Source organism: Boleophthalmus pectinirostris, unplaced genomic scaffold (genome assembly GCF_026225935.1).
Source record: "Boleophthalmus pectinirostris isolate CB_2022bp ecotype Guang Dong unplaced genomic scaffold, ASM2622593v1 HiC_scaffold_21, whole genome shotgun sequence".
NCBI lineage: Eukaryota > Metazoa > Chordata > Actinopteri > Gobiiformes > Gobiidae > Boleophthalmus > Boleophthalmus pectinirostris.
The window spans coordinates 30,016,861-30,039,193 of NW_026571175.1; the positions used below are offsets into that span (position 1 = coordinate 30,016,861).

At 39.5% G+C, this 22,333-nt stretch overlaps 1 protein-coding gene across 1 annotated transcript in view; it reads right to left on the bottom strand.

Annotated features, from left to right (window-relative positions):
* rnf19b (ring finger protein 19B) overlaps positions 1–18,669 on the bottom strand; it is a 34,751-nt gene extending 16,082 nt beyond the window's left edge. The window contains exon 1 of the mRNA XM_020938004.2: positions 17,574–18,669. Within this exon, the coding sequence (XP_020793663.1) occupies positions 17,574–18,184 (611 nt within the window). The 5' untranslated portion in view covers positions 18,185–18,669. The remainder of the gene's footprint in view (positions 1–17,573) is intronic.
* Positions 18,670–22,333: the final 3,664 nt, after the last annotated feature.

The following is a 22,333-nucleotide window of genomic DNA, read 5'->3' on the forward strand; positions in this document are numbered from 1 at the left end:
ATTATAACTAGGGCTGGGTATCATTAAGAAGTTGTCGATACGATATCGATTCGATACCATATATTTCAAATCAATTCGATACGGTTCAATAAAAATAAAGCCTAACTCATGTGTGTCTTGATTAAACCATTTCTTGTGCAAAGTTACTCATCAATACAATGAAAATGTCAGAAGTGTTGCATGAAAAAGTTTCCTTCCTCTGAACAAACAACAAAACTGTAACAAAAATACTTAAGTAATTAATTAAGTAAATATACTCTTGGCGATATATCGATACAGCAGCCCACGATATCAATACTGTATCATCACATTAAACGATACGATATGTTGATATTTTGATATTTTTGCGCACCCCTAATTATAACACAGATTAGAAAATAGCCTTAGAAATGCAGGGGATTCTAACAGAGGTGGGACCCAGTCGTTGTTTTGCAAATCTCAAGTAAGTCTCAAGTCTTTGACCTCAAGTCCGAGTCAAGTCCCGGCAAGTCAAATACAGACAAATCCAAGTCGAGTCTCGAGTCACTGGCCCATAAGTCCAAGTCAAGTCCAAGTCGTCTGCTTTGAACTTCAAGTCTTTAAACCAAACTACCAAATATAGCTTAGATTTTTACAATTTACATGAATTTTAAACTAAATGTACTTAAAAAGTCATGGTATATTTATATATGAGTATTATATAAGAATTGTAGAAATGCTATGTTTTACTTTTTAAATGTCTTGGTAAAATTTGTGAAAAATCCCTCAGTCATCCAGGTAGAATCCAACGCAAAGAAAAAATTCAATTTATCACCTGGACAAAGTTTACCAAATATTCGCCCAAATAAACTTTGCCCAGTTGACAAATTGAATTTCTCCTTTGCCGTCTTGACAAGATCATAGTGTGAATCATGACAGTCAGAATAGAAAGAGTTCAGATTTGTGCTTAATAACTTTAATTTTATCATGAAGGCTGCACTGAAATGGAAGGATCATGTTCTTTGTAGTTCCCTCTGTTTTACTGTATTGTACTGGATATTACTGTATGTGAAGTCATCCAGGGAGAATCCATGGCGAGGAGAAAATTCAGTTTGTCGACTGGACAAAAGTTAGTTCGGTTGAAGATGTTTCGCAGCTCATCCAAGCTGCGAAACATCTTCAACCAAAGCCATATATTACTGTATATTATTGTATATTAGTGTAGTACATTTGAAGATACCATCTCACAATACTTCAGTTTAATCCAAAGTAAAAAACAGAAGTGTGTTGAGGTATGGTCCAGTTTATTCCTGTAAAATTATTCACCACATTTATCAAAGAGAAAGTATTTTCTAAAAACATACATATATTTTAGAAGAAGCATCAAGTTTTCTCAAGTCACAGCCCTCAAGTCCGAGTAAAATCCCAAGTCATTGACCTTCAAGTCCAAGTTGAGTCCCAACTCTTAGTCCTTTTTATCACATCAACTCTCAAGTCCTAAAAATAGTGACGACTAAGTACCGTCCCCACATCTGCTAAATGATCAGTTCATGTTTCAGTCTTCTCTCAAATATAAATACGTGCAAGATTAATGACATACTGTGGAATATTTCAGCATCTCCATGGAGACAAATAGATGTGACCTCCACGAGAAAAAGTTACATAGCGAGTCTTTAATTTCTTAATAGCTGACCCAGTTCCAGTAACAAAATATTATACTAAATTTGCATAATAATTCATGTTACTCAAGCTGCTGCTGGGTGCCAATGCAAACTATTAAACAGCCCCATATTGTCTATAATTACGCCCACTCAAATGTGCACAAATGATTTCAAAATGCCCCAATCACTGCTGTAATTAGTCGCACAAAAGCATCGCAATCTGGTTTAAGACACTGTCACTCAAACACCAACCACAAAGAAAAGCTTGTGTGAAAATTGTCAGAAAAAAAAAAAAATAAGTGGGGGCAGTGAGTTGTGGGAGTGAAAAACAAAAAAAAAAAAGATTTCTTGTTTCCAATCAACAGTAATTTAGAGAATGGAAAAGTACTTTAAGTAAAACCTCCGACGCTACACCCTGACATGCCCCTAGTTAGCGCCGGTGACATGGTAGCGTGTTAGGAATGAATCAGAGCAGCTCAAAGCTCGAAACAAGACGAGACAAGAAGAGGAGGCATTCCTGAAGAGGGCTATCCGAGACTAAATGTTCTGGAGAAACAGCTGGTGAATGTTCTGCCAAAGGGGAAAAGTCTTCTCCAGATTTGGGGTTTAAACACTAGACTTGGTTTGGGACATGTTAAGCTATAAATATCACCATAATTATAACTATAAATGTGAACTTGTTTAAGAATTTAAGAAGCAATCTGCGTAATCCCTCAGAAAAATGTGATCTGTCAAAAGGTCTTAGCCAAAGAAAAGAAATGGTTTAAGAAAGCGGAGTTAAAGAAACATTTTTAGAAGGAAAAACAGTCCATCTTTGAGCAGAAATTACAGGTTTAAACATCATCTATCTCCTATTTGTAACTCCATCCTCAAACCTAAAGCAAAACAAGAGAAACGATCATGATTAGGGATGCACAATCCATGTATCATTCATTCATTTTTCAAAATAAAGCCGAAAATAAGAAAATGAAAAAAGTTTTTTCTTCATTATTTATCTCCAAAACCCAAATGGAAAAAAATGGATAACGGTCCTGGTTCAGCCCTGGTTTAGTCCTGTTTCAGTTCTGTTTTAGTCCTGGTTCAGTCCTGGGATCAGTCCTGGTTAATCCGTGTATCATTTGTTCATTCGTTTTTTTAAAATGAAACCAAAAATAAGGAAACGAAAAAAGTATTTTCTTCATTATTTGTCTCCAAAACCAAAATGAAAACACAGATAACAATTTGTTTTTTCAGTTTCTGATTTTGTGTTTAAATGGATAATGGAAAAAAATGGATCATGGCCGTTTCCTGTTTCCGACGCAAACGTCCGGCATTGCAGTTTAAGTCACGGAAAAGGGAAACGGCCGTTATCTGTTTTTTCCATTATTCATTTAAACACAAAATCGAAAACTGAAAAAACTAATCATAATCTGTTTTTTCAGTTTTGGTTTTGGAGACAAATAATGAAGAAAACAGTTGTTTTGTCGTTTTATTATTTTTGGTTTTATTTTGAAAAACGAATGAACAAATGATACACGGATTGGCGCACGGTCCAGCTTTTTATGTTCTGACACCGATATCGATACTTTGGCTTTAAGCATCTGTCAATATCCGATACATTTATCCGATATTAAGTAAAAATAAAAGTACAAGTTCAATAATAGAAGGCGTTTTGGGCCAACATTGGTAAGCAAATCGTCTTATTACCAATTTAAAGACCAAAATGGGACATGAATCATTATCTTGGGCCCGATATCCGATCTGGTGCCAGTATTGCGTAACTTTCTACTTCCATGGAATCATGCAGGTGACATGCCGCCTCCAGAAAATTACAATGATGCTTTGTAGCTGCGGTGATGCAAACTGAGGCACCGCTCTGTCTGAAGCTCCGTTACTCATTGAGACTTTAATCTGATCTTCGTTTTAACACAAAGCGTTTTTGTTGAAAATCAAACAACCGTGACCACTCTTATGAACACAGACTCCTGAAAATGTGCTGTTTAAATCCATGTTGTGTTTTTTCTGGAGTTTTCAGACAATCACTGATAAAAATGTTGGCTACCGCGTGCCTTGTGTCGCCATGGTAACTGCTGAACATCCCACCATACAAATACATGCAGAGAAGTAAAGCAAAGTATCAATACACTGCGATAATTTCGATCGCTTCACTCAGCTCCAGCTCAAATTGTTCGATCAAATCACAGGGCTTAAAAGTTCACAGCTCACGATTCATGTCCTCACACTCTACGAACGACTTCAACAGAGCAAAACTCTCACGAAAGGCGACTGGATTTTAAAAAGGTTTGATATTCTTGCGACCTACGATTGCCGATCGAGAGCTGGTTGTGAGGTATTGATCGGTTCTCATTACCCCATGTATACACTGGAAAAAAAACAATGTCGAGGTAAATTGAAATTAAGAACATTTGACTTTATTTGAGTAGATTCAACCTGACAAGTTAAATTATCTACCAATGGAATAAGTGTATTTTTCTTAATTCAAGCAACATTCGATTTTGTTCCTTTTTTAAGTGCAAAAAAAATGTTGTTTTTCATATTTTAAGTGCAGCAAGATGTGTTTTCAGATTTTAAGTACAAAAAGTCTTATTCCAATGGCAGATCATTTTAGCCAGGCTGGTGCCACCTAGTGCCTCCGCTCAATTTCATTTCTCTCCAGCGACTAGGTCAAGAAATCGGAATACTCAAATCGGTTTGCAAAAAAAACAGAAATGAGAGCACCAGCCAATCAGCGAAGAGCTGTGTTGGCAACGATTCCCGATTCAAAGCCGGAATAAAGGGAATGTTTGCTGAATTTTATCAAGAGGAAAAACGTTAGCTGCGCATGAAATACATCACCACCAAATAGCAGCGATTGGTTAAATGAAAAAAAAAGTACCTGCCTACTGTCGAGTGAATCCTAATGCTGTGAGGTCAGACGGTTTCTACAAAGTGAAACCGGCTGATGAATCAGGCTAAAATAATTTTACTTGTCAAGTGAAATTTACTCAAATCATGATAAAACTTTCTTAATTCAAGTCATCTTAACTTGGCTAGATTTTGTTTTTTGCAGTGCACCACACAAAGCATGACACGACTAAGCCAAAACTTGGCCCAATCCCATAAACAGACGCACAAATGAAAAATCTGCTCAAAAAAGTCTAAAAATTGCAGTGTACACCTGACTTAAGCAACAGCACATATCAGACTACAAACAGAACAGAACAGAGAGGTCAAAATATTCAGGTAAAAAAGACTACGTGGAAATGAGACGTGGTGAAGTGGAGACGAACAGACTCTTGAAGAACAACACGAGGCTCTTCAGCTCCAACAGAACACTCACCACACGTGACCTGTCTGAGAAAAAGCACCATCGCTTTTATAATACAGCTTCTATAGAGACAGAAACAGTAATGTAAAGTCGTATTAACACAAAATAACATCATAGGTAGATTTAACTTGGTTCCTGACTTTGGCAATTTGCTGAATGTCTCTCAATTCGTGTATCATTCGTTCATTTGTTTTTCAATATAAAACCAAAAATAAGAAAATGAAAAAAACAACTGTTTTCTTCATTATTTGTCTCCAAAACCAAAATGAAAAAATGGATAATGATTCAGGTTTTCACTTTTCGATTTTGTGTTTAAATGAAAAATGGAAAAAACGTTTCCTGTTTCCGTGACTTAAACTGCGATGCCGGACTTTTGCGCCGCATATGGACTGAACCAGGACTGAATCAGGACTAAACCAGGACTAAACCAGGACTAAACCAGGGCTAAACCAGGACTAAACCAGGACTAAACCATTTTCACTCCCAGTCTGGTCCTGGTCTGGTCCCGTTGTCAGTCCCGGTCTGGTCGCGGTCTGGCCCCCGTCTCAGTCCCGGTCTCACAGTCCCGATCTCAGTCCTGGTCTGGCCCCAGTCTCAGTCTTGGTCTGGTCTCCGTCTGGCCCCTGTCTCAGTCCCGGTCTCACAGTCCCGGTCTCAATCACGGTCTGGTCCTGGCCTCAGTCCCAGTCTCAGTCCTGTTCCTGGTCCTGGTCTGGTCCCGGTCTCAGTCCTGGTTCTGTTCCCGGTCTCAGTCCCAATCTGGTTCTAGTCTGGTCCCGGACGTGGTTCAGACCTGGTTCAGTCCAACATCGCAGTTTAAGTCAGGGAAAATGGAAACGGTCGTTATCCATTTTTTCCATTATTCATTTAAACAAAAAAAAAATCAAAAACTGAAAAACGAATCATTATCTGTTTTTTCCTGTTGGTTTTGGAGACAAGTAAAATAGAAAATAGTTTTTTCTTTTTTTTTTTCTTTTTCTTATTTTTGGTTTTATTTTGAAAAACGAAAGAACGAATGACACACGCAATGCCCCCACTCTGTTCCCATTTTCTGTTGCTTACCGCTCTGTCTAAAACGTTTCACTTTCATTTTTACAGTACAGAACAGAAGTACATTTCTCAAGTGAGGAACTGCAGTGGCCAAAAGAGGAAGACTGTGGATGATAATTAAGATTCAAGTGGTTAAACTTCTAAAAGAATTTACAGAAAAAGCATTTTGTAAATTTCTGATGAATTCTTGGTACAAGGAAGTGTTTTACGTTTTAAGTTTCATTCACAATATTCAGTATAATGTCATAACTTTTGGAGGAAAGGGGCCTGTATTACTGTATGGTCACTGTTTTTGAAAGAAATTATAGAAAATACTCACATTTTGAAACATTTTTATATGGTTATGACCTACAAATAAGATATATATAGATCATTAGGTCATAATTTGGACATTTTAAATCACAATATTCATCTAAAACAGACTTGGAGTTGAGTTTTGTTTCATTCACATGTTTGAGTAATTCTTTTTTATTAGTCTGGCCTCAAAATGCTCTGTTAAAATGTGTGACGTCATGAAGTAGTTTTCAAGTTAACAGCTCTTTTCACCTTTTATTTAGTAAATTTAGTCATCACGGCAATACAGAAATTTGGGACAAAAGTGAATTTAAATTAAAAATGTTAATATTTAACTTGGTTCTTGACTTTGGCAATTTGCTGAATGTCTCTCCCCACTCTGATCCCATTTTCTATTGCTTACTGTTTTGCTTTCTGTATTATTGTAGCCTATTCATTGATTTCAGCTATATACATTTTGAGGACTTCTTCCCATGCAAAAGTAATATTTTGTTTTAATTGTTAATCACTATGGCAACCGTCCTTTTTTGTAATTCTGAAATCTATGGAGAGGCCAGATAAACTTGACAAATGCATGAAAACAAAGAATGTAGATTTGTTTTTAATGTTTCAAACTGCTTGAGAATTAAAGATGCATTACGTAACTTTTCTGGCAGGAGTATCAGGCTAAGTTACAAGCCAGATCTGTGGAAAGGCGAGCTCACTCAAAGTAAAAAAGCATCTTATTCAACGTAAGTCTTAAGCCACAAAACCAACTGAAAAAATACGAGAAGATGCGATATTATGAAGCATTTCAGGCAAAGCAATAATATCACCATAGAGACAAGCAGGTGGTATACCCTTAACCAGAAAAGTTACATAGTGCAGCTTTAAACAACACCCCGCAGGAGACGCTATCAAACCGGATTCATTCATTAACTAAATGAGCTCCAAATAAGGTAAGTTTGTTTTTGATAAATGCTCCTGGCACTGGCACCAATGCACCAAATCTGCAAATTAGAAATACCTACGACCATAATGACAGCTGATTAGACATTTTAATTACGTTCCTGTTGCCTAGGAAACACATTTATTTGCATCAGACAGCAGGCACACGGGCAGGTCCTCATCACCCGCAACAAAAGCCTTAAAGTCCGGAGTCCAGCGAGCTCGTATCGATCTGGCTAATGAAGTCGCCACTCCAGTTACCCCTGGCAACGCTCCCCCGGTCGCCGTGGAAACTGAGGGAGATGACCTCATACGTGTCCGAGATCTGAGCCGTGAGATTTGGGGGGGGGGTTTGTGCCGAGCGTCAGATGAGCCAGGATTTGTGTGTTCGGTGAAAGAAGCAGGGGTTGAATTTCAAGGGTCGATAGGAAGTCTGGGTCAACAAAAGTAGTTTATTTGTACAAGAACAAACAGTGGCCCTATCTCGCAATAACATAGAGTTTGGTCAGGGCACATATAATCCCTCTTGATCAGGAGTAAAGGAGCAGAGGCCTATAGCGCTTGTATTTTATTGGGTAGTTTAAAAGAAAATACATAACATATTAGTCAATTTACTTTTCTTTTTTTTTTTTTGCAAATGTAGAAAAGTAAATAAATACATTCACATTTCATTACAAAGTTCTTTTGTCTTCAAGGCTTTGGGATTTGTGCAATAATTTAGAGAATTTAGGGACTGAAACACAACAAATTTGGGTTTCTGACTAGAACATTTACAGCAATGGATATGAAACTTTGATAGGATTAGGATTAATTTCAACACATCTATTCTTTTGGCAGGAATATCTTTCTCAAAGAAACCAAAAAGAACATGTTTTATATTAAATTGTAGGTTTGTGTCAAGCTTTCTATTCACAAAAAAAAATGTCGTTCCAAAAGATTTGAGTGTGTGCACATTCCCAAAACAAACATCTGGGTGACCGTTTCTTCAACGCTGTGACAAATTACTCATTGTTATACTGATATTTTGCAGTGACATCAGGTTGAGGGTGTTGTACATGCATATCTAAGGTGGGGTGGTCAGCAGTTACCATGGCGACACAATGCCCACATTAGCAAACACTGACAGAAAAGGTTTAAGATTGCCTGAAAACGCAAGAAAAAATGCAAAATGGATTTAAACAACACAGTTTCAGGAGTCTGTGATCAATACAAGGTGATGATCCTGTTTAGGAGTTTGATTTTCAACAAAAATGTCAGCTCTTTATGGTCAAATAAAGCACTGATTAAAGTCTAGAGGCTGAATTATAGTTCTGCGTCGACTCAACGCATCGCCTTGTTGCCATCGTTTTTGACTGATGGATCTGCGCCCAGGTCTATGCACCGCAAAGTCATTCACCGCCACAACACTAGGAGGGCAGGATTTAAAACTGGTGTTCGTGTTTATAAAATGAAGCGGGAAAGCGGAGTACCGGACATGTATCACAGAGGAGGTACATGTCTGTCGATGCAGACGCTCTGTCGACTAAAAATTGGGCTTTGTTACGGCCCCGGCTCGAGAGACAGCAACAAAGAAAGAGGGACATGACAACAGCACCGTTTTAACGCCTTGAGAGGGCAGGCAGGACAGCCGAGAGAGAAGAGGACACCTGGACAGAGAGAGGAGACCCGGGCCGTGGCAGGCTTACATCAAGTAACAGAGATTCAGACAGAGCAGTGCCTACAGTTAGCCTCACATCCCCAGGGAATGGTGATGATATCAGCTGCGAAGTATCAATAGTTTTAAAATATACACTGATTTATCATTAAAGGTGCACTATGTAACTTGTGATGTCGGGTACAGCAACTATGTCTTACTATACTAATTATACTAACACCAACTATACTATGTTATTAGGGCTGGTTATCATTAAGAAGTTGCCGATATGATACGTCTCGATACAGTGCATGTTCGATTCGATACGATATATTTCAAATCATTTCAATATAGTTCAATAAAAAATAAAGGCTAAATCATGGCTGTGATACTAAAAGTCTTTGTTAAACCACGTCTTAAGCAAAGGTCATATGAAACACAAACATTTAAATCATAAAAACAGTGAAAATGTCAAATGTGTTGCATAAACGAGTTTCCTTCCACTAAAAAACAACAAAACTGTAGCTTTGTAACAAAATAATTTAGTAAAATATACCAAAAAAATATTCTTGGCAATATATCAATAGAGCAGCCGATGATATTGACACTATATCATCACATTAAACAATACGATATATTTATATTTCGATATTTTTTCACACCCCTATTTGTTATATATATGATTTTCTTTGAAATATTCCACAGTATGGCCTTAAACGCATCTATCTCTCTGGCAACCAAGCCATGTTACAGGTCAGATCAGTGGAGACTAGAATAAGAATGCTTGTTTTTCCCTATAAAAATACCTGCTTTGAATTGGAGCAAGATTTGAAGGCTTATTATGGAACATTTCAAGTGAAGCAATAACATCTCCATGGAAACTAGCAGGTGGTGGACCCAACATCAGAAAAATTACACAGTGCATACATAGCATTTAGTCTGTTCTGTCTGCTCTCTGGAAACATGTACTCTAAACTAATCCTCCTAACCAAGATCTAAACCAAGATCTAACCAAGAAAAGCCCCATATGCTGAAAGAGGTCACACACTGCTCCTGACAGCTATTTCTGAGTGAATCAAAAAAGTCTAAACAACAAAAACGCCTACGGTTACAAAAACAGTCACCTAAAAGTAAAAAAATAAAAATAAAAATTAGTTTGGATCCAGGACAATGGAGTCAAAGAAAAAGTGTGATAGCCTTGTACAATATGATCCAAATGTTCCTACCTGATCTGAAACATTTACAATGGTTCAGCTGCTTTTAGATCCTTCAAACCTGTTCCATTTTTGTTTATTTGCACCATGTTGTGTTGAGAAACTGATAAACAGAAACTAGGGCACCTTGTATAACTTTCCGTCACATAGCACTTTCACACATGTAATGGAGACATTCACACCACATTAACAAACTCTGAAATCTGAAATCTGTCATTTACATTCACAGGGTTAAGGCTTTGGGGTATTTCCATGAGTTTGTTGTGTGTTTAGCCCACTATAGATAAGAGATGAGTCAGTTTTAGGCATTTTGTACGTAGGTGTCTGGAAGTAGGTCATTGGACTCCTATGAAAAGCCCCGCTGATGCAAAAAGTAGTTCATCCCTATCACTTAACTGCCCTGGCCTTTATCAGTGACGGCACCTTATCACGTTACATCACACGCAGCATGTCTCACAGTTTGAGGGCTCACTACTGCTTGAAATTGAGGTAATTAAACCACAACTCTGCAAAATACAAGTTAAATTTAAGGCTTTTTTTATGCTGTCTTTAACAAAAAACCGTTAAAGAAGACATATTTTGAGCTTGTGTCTGCTGAATGAATAAAAAAAACATATTTACAAAAAAGTAACTATGCTTAAATAAAGGCAAAATCAACAGAAATTAACAAAACAAAGGAAAAACACCCACATGCACACGGCTGCACTGATGGTGAACCCCCGACTGGCTGAACTGCTCCCAATTTATAGTTCCCAGACAGGAAGTACCTCCCACCGGGTCAGCGCCTCCAAACATCGCTCTTCTATCAACTTCCCCTTTAAATACCAGTGCTCAAAATAAACCAGAAACTCAGAAATAACAAAATCCATAAAACAAAAGAACTGAAAGAGAGTCTTCCCTCCACATGGTCTGAGCCAAAACCCTCCCCAAGAGACTACAAATATGGCTGACCAAGATCACACCCCCTCTTTTGTCTCCAGACCATGTGGAGAAACATTAAGGTGGTAAGTTTTATGTAACAAAATGAATAGATATAACCAAAATAAAATATATCTAAAGTAACTCGTGTGAAGTGATTAACTAAACTAAACAAAGACGAAATAAAACAAACCCAGGACAGTCATATTTAGCTGTTTAGTCGATGATGGAAACACATGTAAAATGAAATTAAACGTAAATAAAGACCCTCTTTGTCACAAGCACAGTGGGATAAATTAGATACTGAAAATTGTAATAAGAGTATAATAAATAAAGCTACTGAATTGCCGAGTTTCAGATTACATTACGACATCGTATAGGTCAGGGGTGGGCAAACTACGGCCGAGGATCATATATGCTTTAATCTTTTTAATCCGGCCAGCCAAACTTGAGTAATAGTAATAAAAATAATAATAATTTTCAGTGTTTTACAAGTCATTTCAATAAATATTAAATACCATGGGACTTGAAAGACAGATGTTTTGTTGTGATGCTTTGTAATGATTTTCAGTTATGGGATCTTTTATGAGGTGGATCACCAAAAATCTTCATCCGTCTGCTCCTGGTCTGGCCCTTCCGTCAAATTTTAGAAACCTTTGTGGTCCATGAGTCAAAAAAGTTTATCCACCCCTGATATAGGTCAATAATGTTTAATACAGATGAGTAAAGTGAGCACTAAAATGAAAAAAATCAGACCAGTTCCCGGTGCATGTTGGACTCCGCCAGGGCTGCCCTTTGTCACCGGTCCTGTTTACTAAAAAGAATCTTGTAAAAAATGTAGTTTTTTGTTGTAATGGTCCAAATTAACGGGTCTAGACTCTGGTGACAAATAGAAATTATCAGGTTTAACATTTGTGAATTTACTTTTTGGAAATTTCATGACAAACTACAATTTAATCCAAAAGGAAATCTGACAACATTGTATTCTACAATCTAAAAACACCCAGTTGATACTTTGCATTGACGTATCGCTGGGTGTGCTTTACATTTATCTCTATGGTGGAATGTTCAGCAGTTACCACGCACATTAGCAAACACTGTCCAAAAAAAAAAATAATAATAATAATGTGAAAACTCAAGAAAAAACAGGCTACAAAATGGATTTAAACAACACATTTTCAAGAGTCCTTGATCAATACGAGATCACAGTCCTGTTTAGGACAGGACTGAGAAAAAAATGTGAAAGTGACTAACTGGACAGCTGTTGGCTAAAGTTAAGGCTTGTCTAACACCATAAAATCAATTCTTCATGGTCAGATTGTGATGAAAGAATGCTCAGATTAAGTCTAACAGAGTCATCAAACAGCTGCAAAGTATCAATAGTAGTGTGGACATCAACACTTAGTTTATCGCCCAACACATTTTCAGTTTAGATTCTGTACAAAAAAAAAAAAAAAAAGAAAGGTAAAGAAAAACATGTCTATCTCTCATCTCTCGTGTTCATCTTGCGGTGTGGAGTCTGTGGCTGTATTGACCTTGTTACGGAAGTTGCCACGGGCGACGCCATTATCACTCCTCCTGTATGATTTTACATAGAGCTGCCAAAGTCAACAGCAAATACATGATTGTCAAACCATTCAGAGATTTGTTAACTTGTCGGTGCACGTGAACATAGGTCAATTTGTGTAAAATGTTCTGTTTTAATCACACGTTGCTCCTGATGTTGTCAATATTCCCTGGAGGAGTAGAGCTAACTGTAGGCTCTGCTCCATCTGAAGCTTTGTTACTCAAGTTTGACTTTAATCTGAACTTTGTTTCAACACTATTTGACCATAAAGTAATTATTTAGCTGGAACTACAACAGGTGAGCAGATTTAGCAGTTTTTCAGTTAGTCTAGAGTGACCAGACGTCTCTATTTACTCGGGACAGTCCCAGTTTTGAGCCCTGTGCCCTGTGTCCTTAGCCAGGCTGGTGCCACCTAATGTCTCCGCATAATTTAATTTCTCTCCAGCGACTAGGTCAGGAATCGGAATACATGAGACGGTTCTCAAAAACCCCAGAAGTGTGAGTTCGGGCACCAGCCAATCAGCGAAGAGACATACATTCTGTGTTGGCAACAAATTCCGAGATTGAGGATTTAAAGCCAGAACAAGGAGAATGTTTGGTAAATTTTATCAAGGGGAAAGATGTTATTGCCCTTCTTCCTACGGGATTTGGGAAAAGCTTGATATACCAGTTATCCCCGTTAGTGGCACATTACATACGTCATGACCAAATAGCAGCGATTAGTTAAATAAAAAAAGTACCTGCCAACCATTGAGCGAATGAATCCTAATGCTGTGAGGTCAGACGGTTTCCACGAATTGAAACCCTCTGATGAATCAGGCTTCCCTGTCCCAACAGATTTATCCAAAACCATTGATTTGTCCCAGTCTTATACAAAAAAATGTCCCAGGTATGAATATTTCTGACCAATTTAATCCCTGCCGACAGTAAAGAGAGGCATAAACTGTCATCTGTTTAGGTAAAATAGAGAAAATCAGCTTAAAAACGACAAAAAAAAAACCACAAAGAAAATGTGACTATACTGACTCACATGTTCGTCATAAACGGTCTCGGCGGAAACATCTTCCTTAATTACGCACTTTCACAATTGTATTACCAAATCACCAAAAATAGGGATGTCCCAGTTTTTTATTTTGAAATTCTGGTCACCCTAAGTTAGTCACTCTCACTTTTTTGTTGAAAAGGCTCTTGAATAAATCTCTTTAAGATCCACTTTTATTCTTATTAGGCTTTTAACACAGCGTGAGTTGTGTGGTCCTTTATTTTTTTACTGCTATTTTATGATTTTTATGGTTTTGCTTTTATTTGATTTGACTGGTTTTATTGTTTTAGGCCTGGCATGACCAAATTTTAGCAATTTACTTTTCTGTTATGTTCATTTTACGATCTCTGTGCGGCACTTTGGAAACTGCTTGTAAAATGTGCTGTATAAATAAAGTGGATTTGAATTTGGACATGTTGTTTGAATCCTTTTTTTGTGTGTTTTTTCTTGAGTTTCAGGCTCTCTAAAATAAAAATGTATCAGGCCGTGCTCGCTTAATGTGTGCGCCGTGTCACCGTGGTAACTGCTGAACATTCTGCCATAGACATCCATGCAGTATTTGCTAAACAACTTCAAAAAAACTGCTCAAAACACACCTTTTCCTCACAGTTTCCTCATTACTGTCTGTCCTGTCCTTGTCTTTGTGTTACCAGTGTATTATTATGATCCCCCCAGCGTAACGTCGCCGCAAAGTATCAATACAATTTATAAAACGTGGGCGGAATAAAGCAGATCGAAGGAGCGTTTGTGTGTGGGGTCGAGCAGCCTGTTTGAAAAGTGAAACTAGACGATGCTCGCTTGACTTTCCCCGACACTCAAAACCAAAGCCACATCTGAACTATAGAACTACTTTCTGTCTCGAATCGTCCCACTACGACCACAGAGAAACACACAGTCCTCACTCCTCTGCTTTTTGACACCTCTCATCTGTTCCAATAACTGTACACGATTTCTAAATATATAAATGTATACGAATGCCCCGGCTCCGACCGCAAACCCGTATACTTTCTCTACCCGCAATAAGAACAAATGTATAGGGGAAAGTGGATCATGGTGCTAATAAAATATGGAGCTTTGAGGTAAATAAAAGTTATAAATTGTCTAAAATTGGCATAAGTTTTGGCAAAATGTATTTTCAAATGTACTCACAAGTTACTACGCACACTTTTGCCAGTAAATTATCAAAAAAAAAAATCTTAGAATGGAAAGAAAATGTTCAAAATGTCATTACCAAAAACGTTTTACTTTCATTTTTACAACACAGACACAGAACTAAGTAAATTTCTCAAGTGAGGAACTGCAGTGGGCAAAAGAGGAAGATTGTGGATGATAATTAAGATTCAAGTGGTTAAACTTCTGAAAAAAAAAATGTACAGAGGAAGTATTTCTGATAAATGCAAATTTCTGATAAATAAGGAAGTGTTTCATGTTTCAAGTTTCATTCACAATATTCAGTATAATGTCATAATTTTCATAGGAAATGTATCACATGTTTTGAAAGAAATTATAGAAAATACTCAATATATGAAATATTTATACATGGTTTTAAGCTACAGTATATTAAAGAAGACATATTGTGCTTGTGTTTGCTATATAATTATAATCTATGATACCTGTGGATCATTAGGTTATAATTTGGACATTTTAAATTACAGTATACATCAAAAACAGACCTGGTGTTGTGTTTTGTTTCATTCACACATGTTTGAGTAATCCTTCATTATTCGTGTGTCTAGAAAATACTCTGTTCCAACTTCTGATGTCACAAAGTTTTCAAGTTAACAGCTCCTTTTTCCTTTTGTATACAAAATTTTGGTAATCCCAGTTCTGAATAAGGCTGGGTATCATTCAGAAGTTGCCGATACGATACATACCTCGATACAGTGAGCTTACAATTTTATACGATTCAATACGATATATTTTGGTATCGATTCAATACGGTTAATCAATTAATAAAAAAATAACGACTAAATCGTGGCTGTGATACTAAAAGTTTTTGTTACTCTTTGTCTTTGTAATCATCATAACAGTGAAAATGTCAAATGTATTGCATAAACGAGTTTCCTTCCTCTAAACAAGCGACAAAACTGTAGCGCTGTAACAAAATAATTTACTAAAAAATACCAAAATATACTCTTGGCGATATATCGATACTGTATCATCACATTAAGCCAGGGGTCTCCAACCTTTACAAAACAAAAATGCCAGAGAGCTGCTAGTTTTAGCGATCACTAGAAATGTATATTTAAGAGCCACGGCGAGCCTTAAATGTGGTAGTGAAAATGAGGAAGCTTATAAAACATAAACCTTGTCCATTTATTAGTGTACAAAGTTAGGAATAAAAATAATACATGTGCAATGGTAAAAGGCATTTAACTGATAAAATTTTACTTATTCACGACAAAGAGTAATTCAGAATTCCCTTGGCGAGCGACTTGGAAGTTTACCGACTACAGGTTGGAGACCCCTGCATTAAACGATACGATATATCGATATTTCAATCATTTTTGCACACCCCTAGTTCTGAAATTATCCAAATGATTCTTGTGAAGGTGTGTGGATCTTAAAAACACAGTGGAGCACTTCCTGTACCACTGCATGACATCACAATTTGGAGAGCTTTCATATTTCAGTGAAGCGTGTAAACAAAACCAAAACACAGCTCCAGGTCTGTTTGTGACGCGGAAACAACGTTATAAAACCGATAAAAAACTTGTTTAATCTGGGCCCTTTAACCACAAAAACAAGTCAAAACACTTATTTCAGCAAATCGTCCAATGCTTTCCACTTCAAGTTTAAATATTATGTCACCTGAACACAAATCATCCGGTTCATAGTTACCTCTTTGTTTACCCTAACTACAAAAACACTGTTCTGCCAGCAGAGTCTGTAACGTCTTGCCAAAAAACCAGAGCCAGCATAATCAGGCTTTCATAATCTTATCTGCCCAGCCTTTCCATCAGATAATTGCCGTAACAAAAAACAGAGGGCACATCTCAAGCAGTAATAAAGTTCAAGCCGCGTGACGTCACCGGGTCTAGACCTCGATCTCATCTCTGTGAAACCCAAGAGGCTTCTGGGAAATGACCACATCAAAACTCTATTAGGCTACAGGGCTATTGGCAAGTCCACCCACCGCCTTTACCCTGGTTTCAGTACCGTAATAAGATGTGTTCGAACTAAATAGTGGTGTGGGTAAAGGTGCTATGTTACATAAAATTGACTCTCGTGAGCTTTAAGTCATGTTCTAATGTTGTTACCTCAGCCTAAATGTGCAAAGTTTGTGAGTTAAACATGTGTGAATGAAACAAAACACAACTCCAGGTCTGTTTTTTATGAGGAAACAACATTATAACACATACAAAAATAGTGTATTATTGGCATTTTAAAGTATTCTTGGCTTGGTGCTGCGGTTTTAAAGTAGGAAAAAGGTGCATGTGTTCCCAAGTTAAATGCTGACAGGGATTTTTGAGCAATAAAAATTCCTGTCTTTCAGTAAATGTAAAACAGATAAGATGATTCAAGCAATGATTTGTTTTGGCTGGGACACAGCAGGTTCCTTGGAATCAAGCGGTGTTATTGTCTTTATTGTTTACTTCTTCATTGCTGTGTTCATCGTAACTTAATCATCTCAGTACCAGCATAGTTAAAGTCATTGTCCTGTTCTGACCTGAGGAGGAAGCTGAGTCATTGGGGGAGCTCTGAGAAAGGAAGGATGTGTCCATGTCAAATGTCAACAGACAGAATATTCATGGGCTTCAGCTTCCTGTTGTATGGGGCCATTTTTAGACAATAACCATTCAAAAGATAGAATTATAATTATCATGTTTTACTTATAATGGTAAACAGTTCTAACTTTATCATTCTGAAAGGATAAAACAAATGTACATTCCTTTGTACAAGTGTACGGAAAGTCCCTCAGTGATTTTGTATTAAATGTTATGACATTATGATAACGATCTTTTAAACTCTGTGTTACTTTCATTCTTGAAGTTGACTTACCCACAGTCTGGAGCCGGGCACCAGCGACAGTCGGGATCAGAGGCCAAACACCTCCTGAGCAGAAACTCCTCATATTTCTCCAGAAGGACGGGGTCGTCCAAGATGTCTGCCACCTGTCGAGGGACCAGGCGCTCGGAGCACTCGGGGCAGCTCAGCTGGACTCTGCTCTCTGTGATCTCGATGCGCAGGTACTGACGCAGACAGCACAGGCACGAGCGGTGACTACAGCCCACCAGCTCGGGCAGCTGCTCCGGGGGCTGGCGCACCAGGCACAGGGGGCACTCCAGCAGCCCGGGCTCCGACAGGGACGCCCGGCTACAGGACAGGGGCGCAGCAGGGTCCTGGAGCCCTGAGGGGGGAGAGACAGAGGGAGGAGCGACAGAGGGGGGGTCCTGTGGAGAGGTGAGGCCTGAGGGCAGAGCAGAGGGCAGCAGAGGCTGGCTGTGAGGCTGGGACACAGGGGCCGCCGGGGCCCCTTTAGAAGCACGTCCCCGGGAGCGTTTACTGTGGAACAGGCTGTGGAAGGAGATCCTGCCCTGACGTTTACATTTGGGGTTAGGGACCCCGCTCACAGAGGAGTGGGGGGAGTCCGAGTCCTTCTCAGAGCCCATGATAGAGTCTATGGCCCTGTGTAGTTAATGTGTGACAGAAAGACAAACTGTCTAAACACACACAGACAACCTGTGGCTCAGACAGAAACGCAGCAGATTTAAGAGCTCGTCCTCCTCCTCCTCTTCTTCCTCCTCTTCACAGAAACCCTTTATCAGATCGGCCTCAAACGGAGCAGACGATTGCACAAGTTCAAAGTTACAGAAATCCCCTCTGCTGCGTGGGCTGCTCACACAGAGAGGTGAAATTATTCAAAGACATGAAAAAAATCCAAGGCTTTTATTTCCCAGAAGGCAGACGAGGTCAAACATCAGGCTCGGTGCTGAAAAAACAAAACCACATGTGTCTGAATAATCCTTTAAAGAGCAGATCCAGGTGTTCCAGACAGAGCAGTTCCTCCTCTTCAGCGGCTCAGAGTGACTGAGACACTGGAGCGCTCCTCTCAAACACGGAGGAAGTCACTCACTGAGCATGCTCAGAGCCACACCGCCCTCCCTCTGCTCTGCTCTGGTTTGATCATCTTTAACTCTTCAGCTCCTGGACACAAGACACAAACAGAACTACATATTAGACGTGATTATAGAACACACAGACACAAATATATTTCAAAATGATCAATGTAAAGTACTTAATGAAAATAAATAAACCTTGAAAGTAGAGGTAGAAAAAAGTAGAAAGGAAACTGAAAGTAACCAGACACCAGATACTTAAATCAACACAGCAAATAGAAATGATTCAGTATAGCAGTAGTAGACTAATGGTACTAATAGTCATAGTAGTAGTAGTAGTAGTAGTAGTAGTAGTACCACTAACAATAGTAATATTTTGTATATTTAGCATCTCAAAGGTTTTTTTTTCCTTATTACAAATTATTGTGTCCCTCCATTGTGTCACTGAGTTGTGTTTTGTTCTTCTCTCAAACAGAAAACACACTGTTCCACCTTGTGATGTCATGTGGTAATACAGGAAGTGCTCCACTGTGTTTTTAAACTCCATACACCTTCACTAGAATGAATTATTTGGACAATTTCAGCCCTGGAATTGCCAGTCTCTACTAATAAAAAAGGTAAAATGAAGCTGTTAACTTGAAAACAACCACTTCATGACATCACAAGGTGGATTTTGAGCTTTGGAGATGTAGACAGATTAATAATAAAGGAATACTCAAACATGTGCGAATGAAACAAAACAACTAGGGTGACCAGACGTCCCTATTTAACGGGGACAGTCCCAGTTTTGAGCCCTGTGTCTCCTGTGCCAGAAGATTTATTCAAAACCAGTGATTTGTTCCAGTTTTATACAAGACATGTCTCTATTTTTGACCAGTCTGATCCCTGCCAACAGTAAAGAGAGGCATAAACTGTATTTGTTTGGGTAAAATACAGAAAAGCTACTTAAAAATGACCAGAACACAAAGAAAATGTGACTATACTGACTCACATGTTTGTCATTAATGGGCAGAGTGCAGAACAATTTTCCTTAATGACGCACTTTAATCACAATTTTATTATTATCAGCCATCAAAAACCGAGGGTGTCACAATTTTTTATTTTGAAAATCTGCTCATCTGGTCAACCTAATTCTAACATGACTTAAGGCTCATAAGAATCCATTTTGTGTGATATAGAACGTAAGATTTCCAGCATGGTTTAGTAGGGATGTAACAATAACCAAAATATCGCGATATCGTATCGTCAAAAGTCTCACAATAATATCATGGACCATCACAATATATCGAATTACAAGTGTTTTAAGTTGGAGTGCAGCAATATAGGTACAAAAACAAAAACTGATGAATGATAGTTTAGTCCTGGTTTAGTCCTGGTTTAGACCTGGTTTAGTCCTGGTTCAGTCCTGGTTTAGTCCTGGTTTAGTCCTGGTTTAGTCCTGGTTTAGTCCTGGTTTAGTCCTGTTCCCTGGTTAGTCCTGGTTTAGACCTGGTTTTAGTCCTGTTTAGTCCTGGTTTAGTCCTGGTTTTCTGGTTTAGTCCTGGTTTAGTCCTGGGTTTAGTCCTGGGTTTAGACCTAGTTTAGACCTGGTTTTAGTCCTGGTTTAGTCCTAGTTTAGACCTGGTTTAGTCCTGGTTCAGTCCATGGTTCAGTCCTAGTTTAGACCTGGTTTAGTCCTGGTTTAGTCCTGGTTTAGTCCGGGTTTAGACCTAGTTTAGACCTGGTTTAGTCCTGGTTTAGTCCTGGTTCAGTCCTGGTTTAGACCTAGTTTAGTCCTGGTTTAGTCCTGGTTTAGTCCTGGTTTAGTCCTGGTTTAGTCCTAGTTTAGACCTGGTTTAGTCCTGGTTCAGTCCTAGTTTAGACCTGGTTTAGTCCTGGTTCAGTCCTGGTTTCAGTCCCCTAGTTTAGACCTGGTTTTAGTCCTAGATTCAGTTTCCTGGTTTAGGGTCGCACTTTAAATCACAGAAACAAAATCACACAAAACCGAAAAACACTCTCAATTTTATTATCTCAACAAATATCGAAGGGAGAAATTTCATCATCAATTTGGCTTCATTATTACAAAAGTATGAGTGAACACGACGCACATTTTTTTAATGAATAATACTATAAAAAATAACATCTTCAGTTAGAACGTGACTCAAAACGAAAGCGTAACTACTGTACGGCGTCCCCATGAGCGGCGCGTTACACTAGTTGCAGCGCGCTCTTATCAAACGCCGGCGTGCGCAGAGGTTCGGAGCGCGAGCCAAGTGCTGATTACGGGTGTGTGGAGCGCGGCCCCGTGTAATTACGGGCGCACGGTGACGAGGCGGCGTCAGAAGCTTCTAGAGGCGCGTTGTGAAGACGGCCATGTTGCCACAGTCTGAGCTCTTTGTTTGTGTGTTTTGATGAATCCGGGAGCCGCTTTTGTGTTTAAGCGGCGGAGGAGTCGGATAGAGAGAGAGAGAGAGAGAGAGAGAGAGAGAGAGAGAGAGAGAGAGAGAGAGAGAGAGAGAGAGAGAGAGAGCGGGACGGCGTCATGGAGAGGGTTACCGCGGCAACGGCACCAGCCACGCAGCGGGAGGGAGGGATGGAGAGGGAAGAGGAGGAGGAGGAGAGGGAAGAGAGAGATGAGGCAACAGGAGATGGGGAGAGAGATGGATAGAGAGGAAAGTGGAAAGAGGAGGAGAGGCGAGAGGGATGGAGAGGAAAGCAGAGGAGGAAGGAGGAGAGGGAAGAGAGAGATGAGGCGACAGGAGAGGGAGAGAGGGATGGATGGATGAAGAGGGAAAGAGAGGGTGGAGAGGAGAGAGAGAGAGATGAGACAACAGGAGATGGAGGGAGAAAGAGGGATCGAGAGAGGAGGAGAGGGACAGAGAGAGAGAGAAAGAGGGATGGAGAGAGGAGAAGAGGGACAGAGAGAGAGATGAGGCAACAGGAGAGGGACAGAGGGATGGATAGAGAGGAAAGAGAGGGAGGAGAGGAGAGAGGGATGGAGAGGAAAGAGGAGGAGAGGGAAGAGAGAGATGAGACAATGGGCAACAGAGAAAGGGAGGAGAGTGGAAAGAGAGGAAAGAGGAGAGGAAAGAGAGAGATGAGGCAACAGGAGAGGGAGAGAGGAAGGGATGGATGGAGAGGAAAGAGAGGGTGAAGAGGAGAGGAGGGGGAGAGAGGAAGGGAGGGATGGAGAGGAAAGCGGAGGGGAAGGAGAGGGAGGAGAGAGATGAGACAACAGGAGAGGGAGAGAGGGATGGAGAGGAACGAGGAGGAGAGAGGAGAAGAAAGAGAGAGAGATGAGACAACAGGAGATGGAGAGCAGGAGGAATGGATGGACAGGGAGGAGAAGAAAAAGAGAGATGAGGCAATGGGAGACGGAAAAAGGGAGGAGAGAGGAAAGAGGAGGAGAGAGGAAAGAGAGACAGAGATGAGGTGACAGGAGAGGGAGAAAGGGAGGGATGGGTGGAGAGGGAGGAGGAGAGGAAAGAGAGAGATGAGACAACAGGAGATGGAGAAAGAGAAGAAAGAGCGAGGGATGGAGAGAGGAGGAGAGGGACAGAGAGAGAGATGAGACAACAGGAGAGGAAGAGAGGGAGGGATGGATGGAGAGGGAGGAGAAGAAAGACAGAGATGAGACAATGGGCGACGGAGAAAGGGAGGAGAGAGGAAAGAGAGGAGAGAGGAGAGGAAAGAGAGAGATGAGGCAACAGGAGAGGGAGAGAG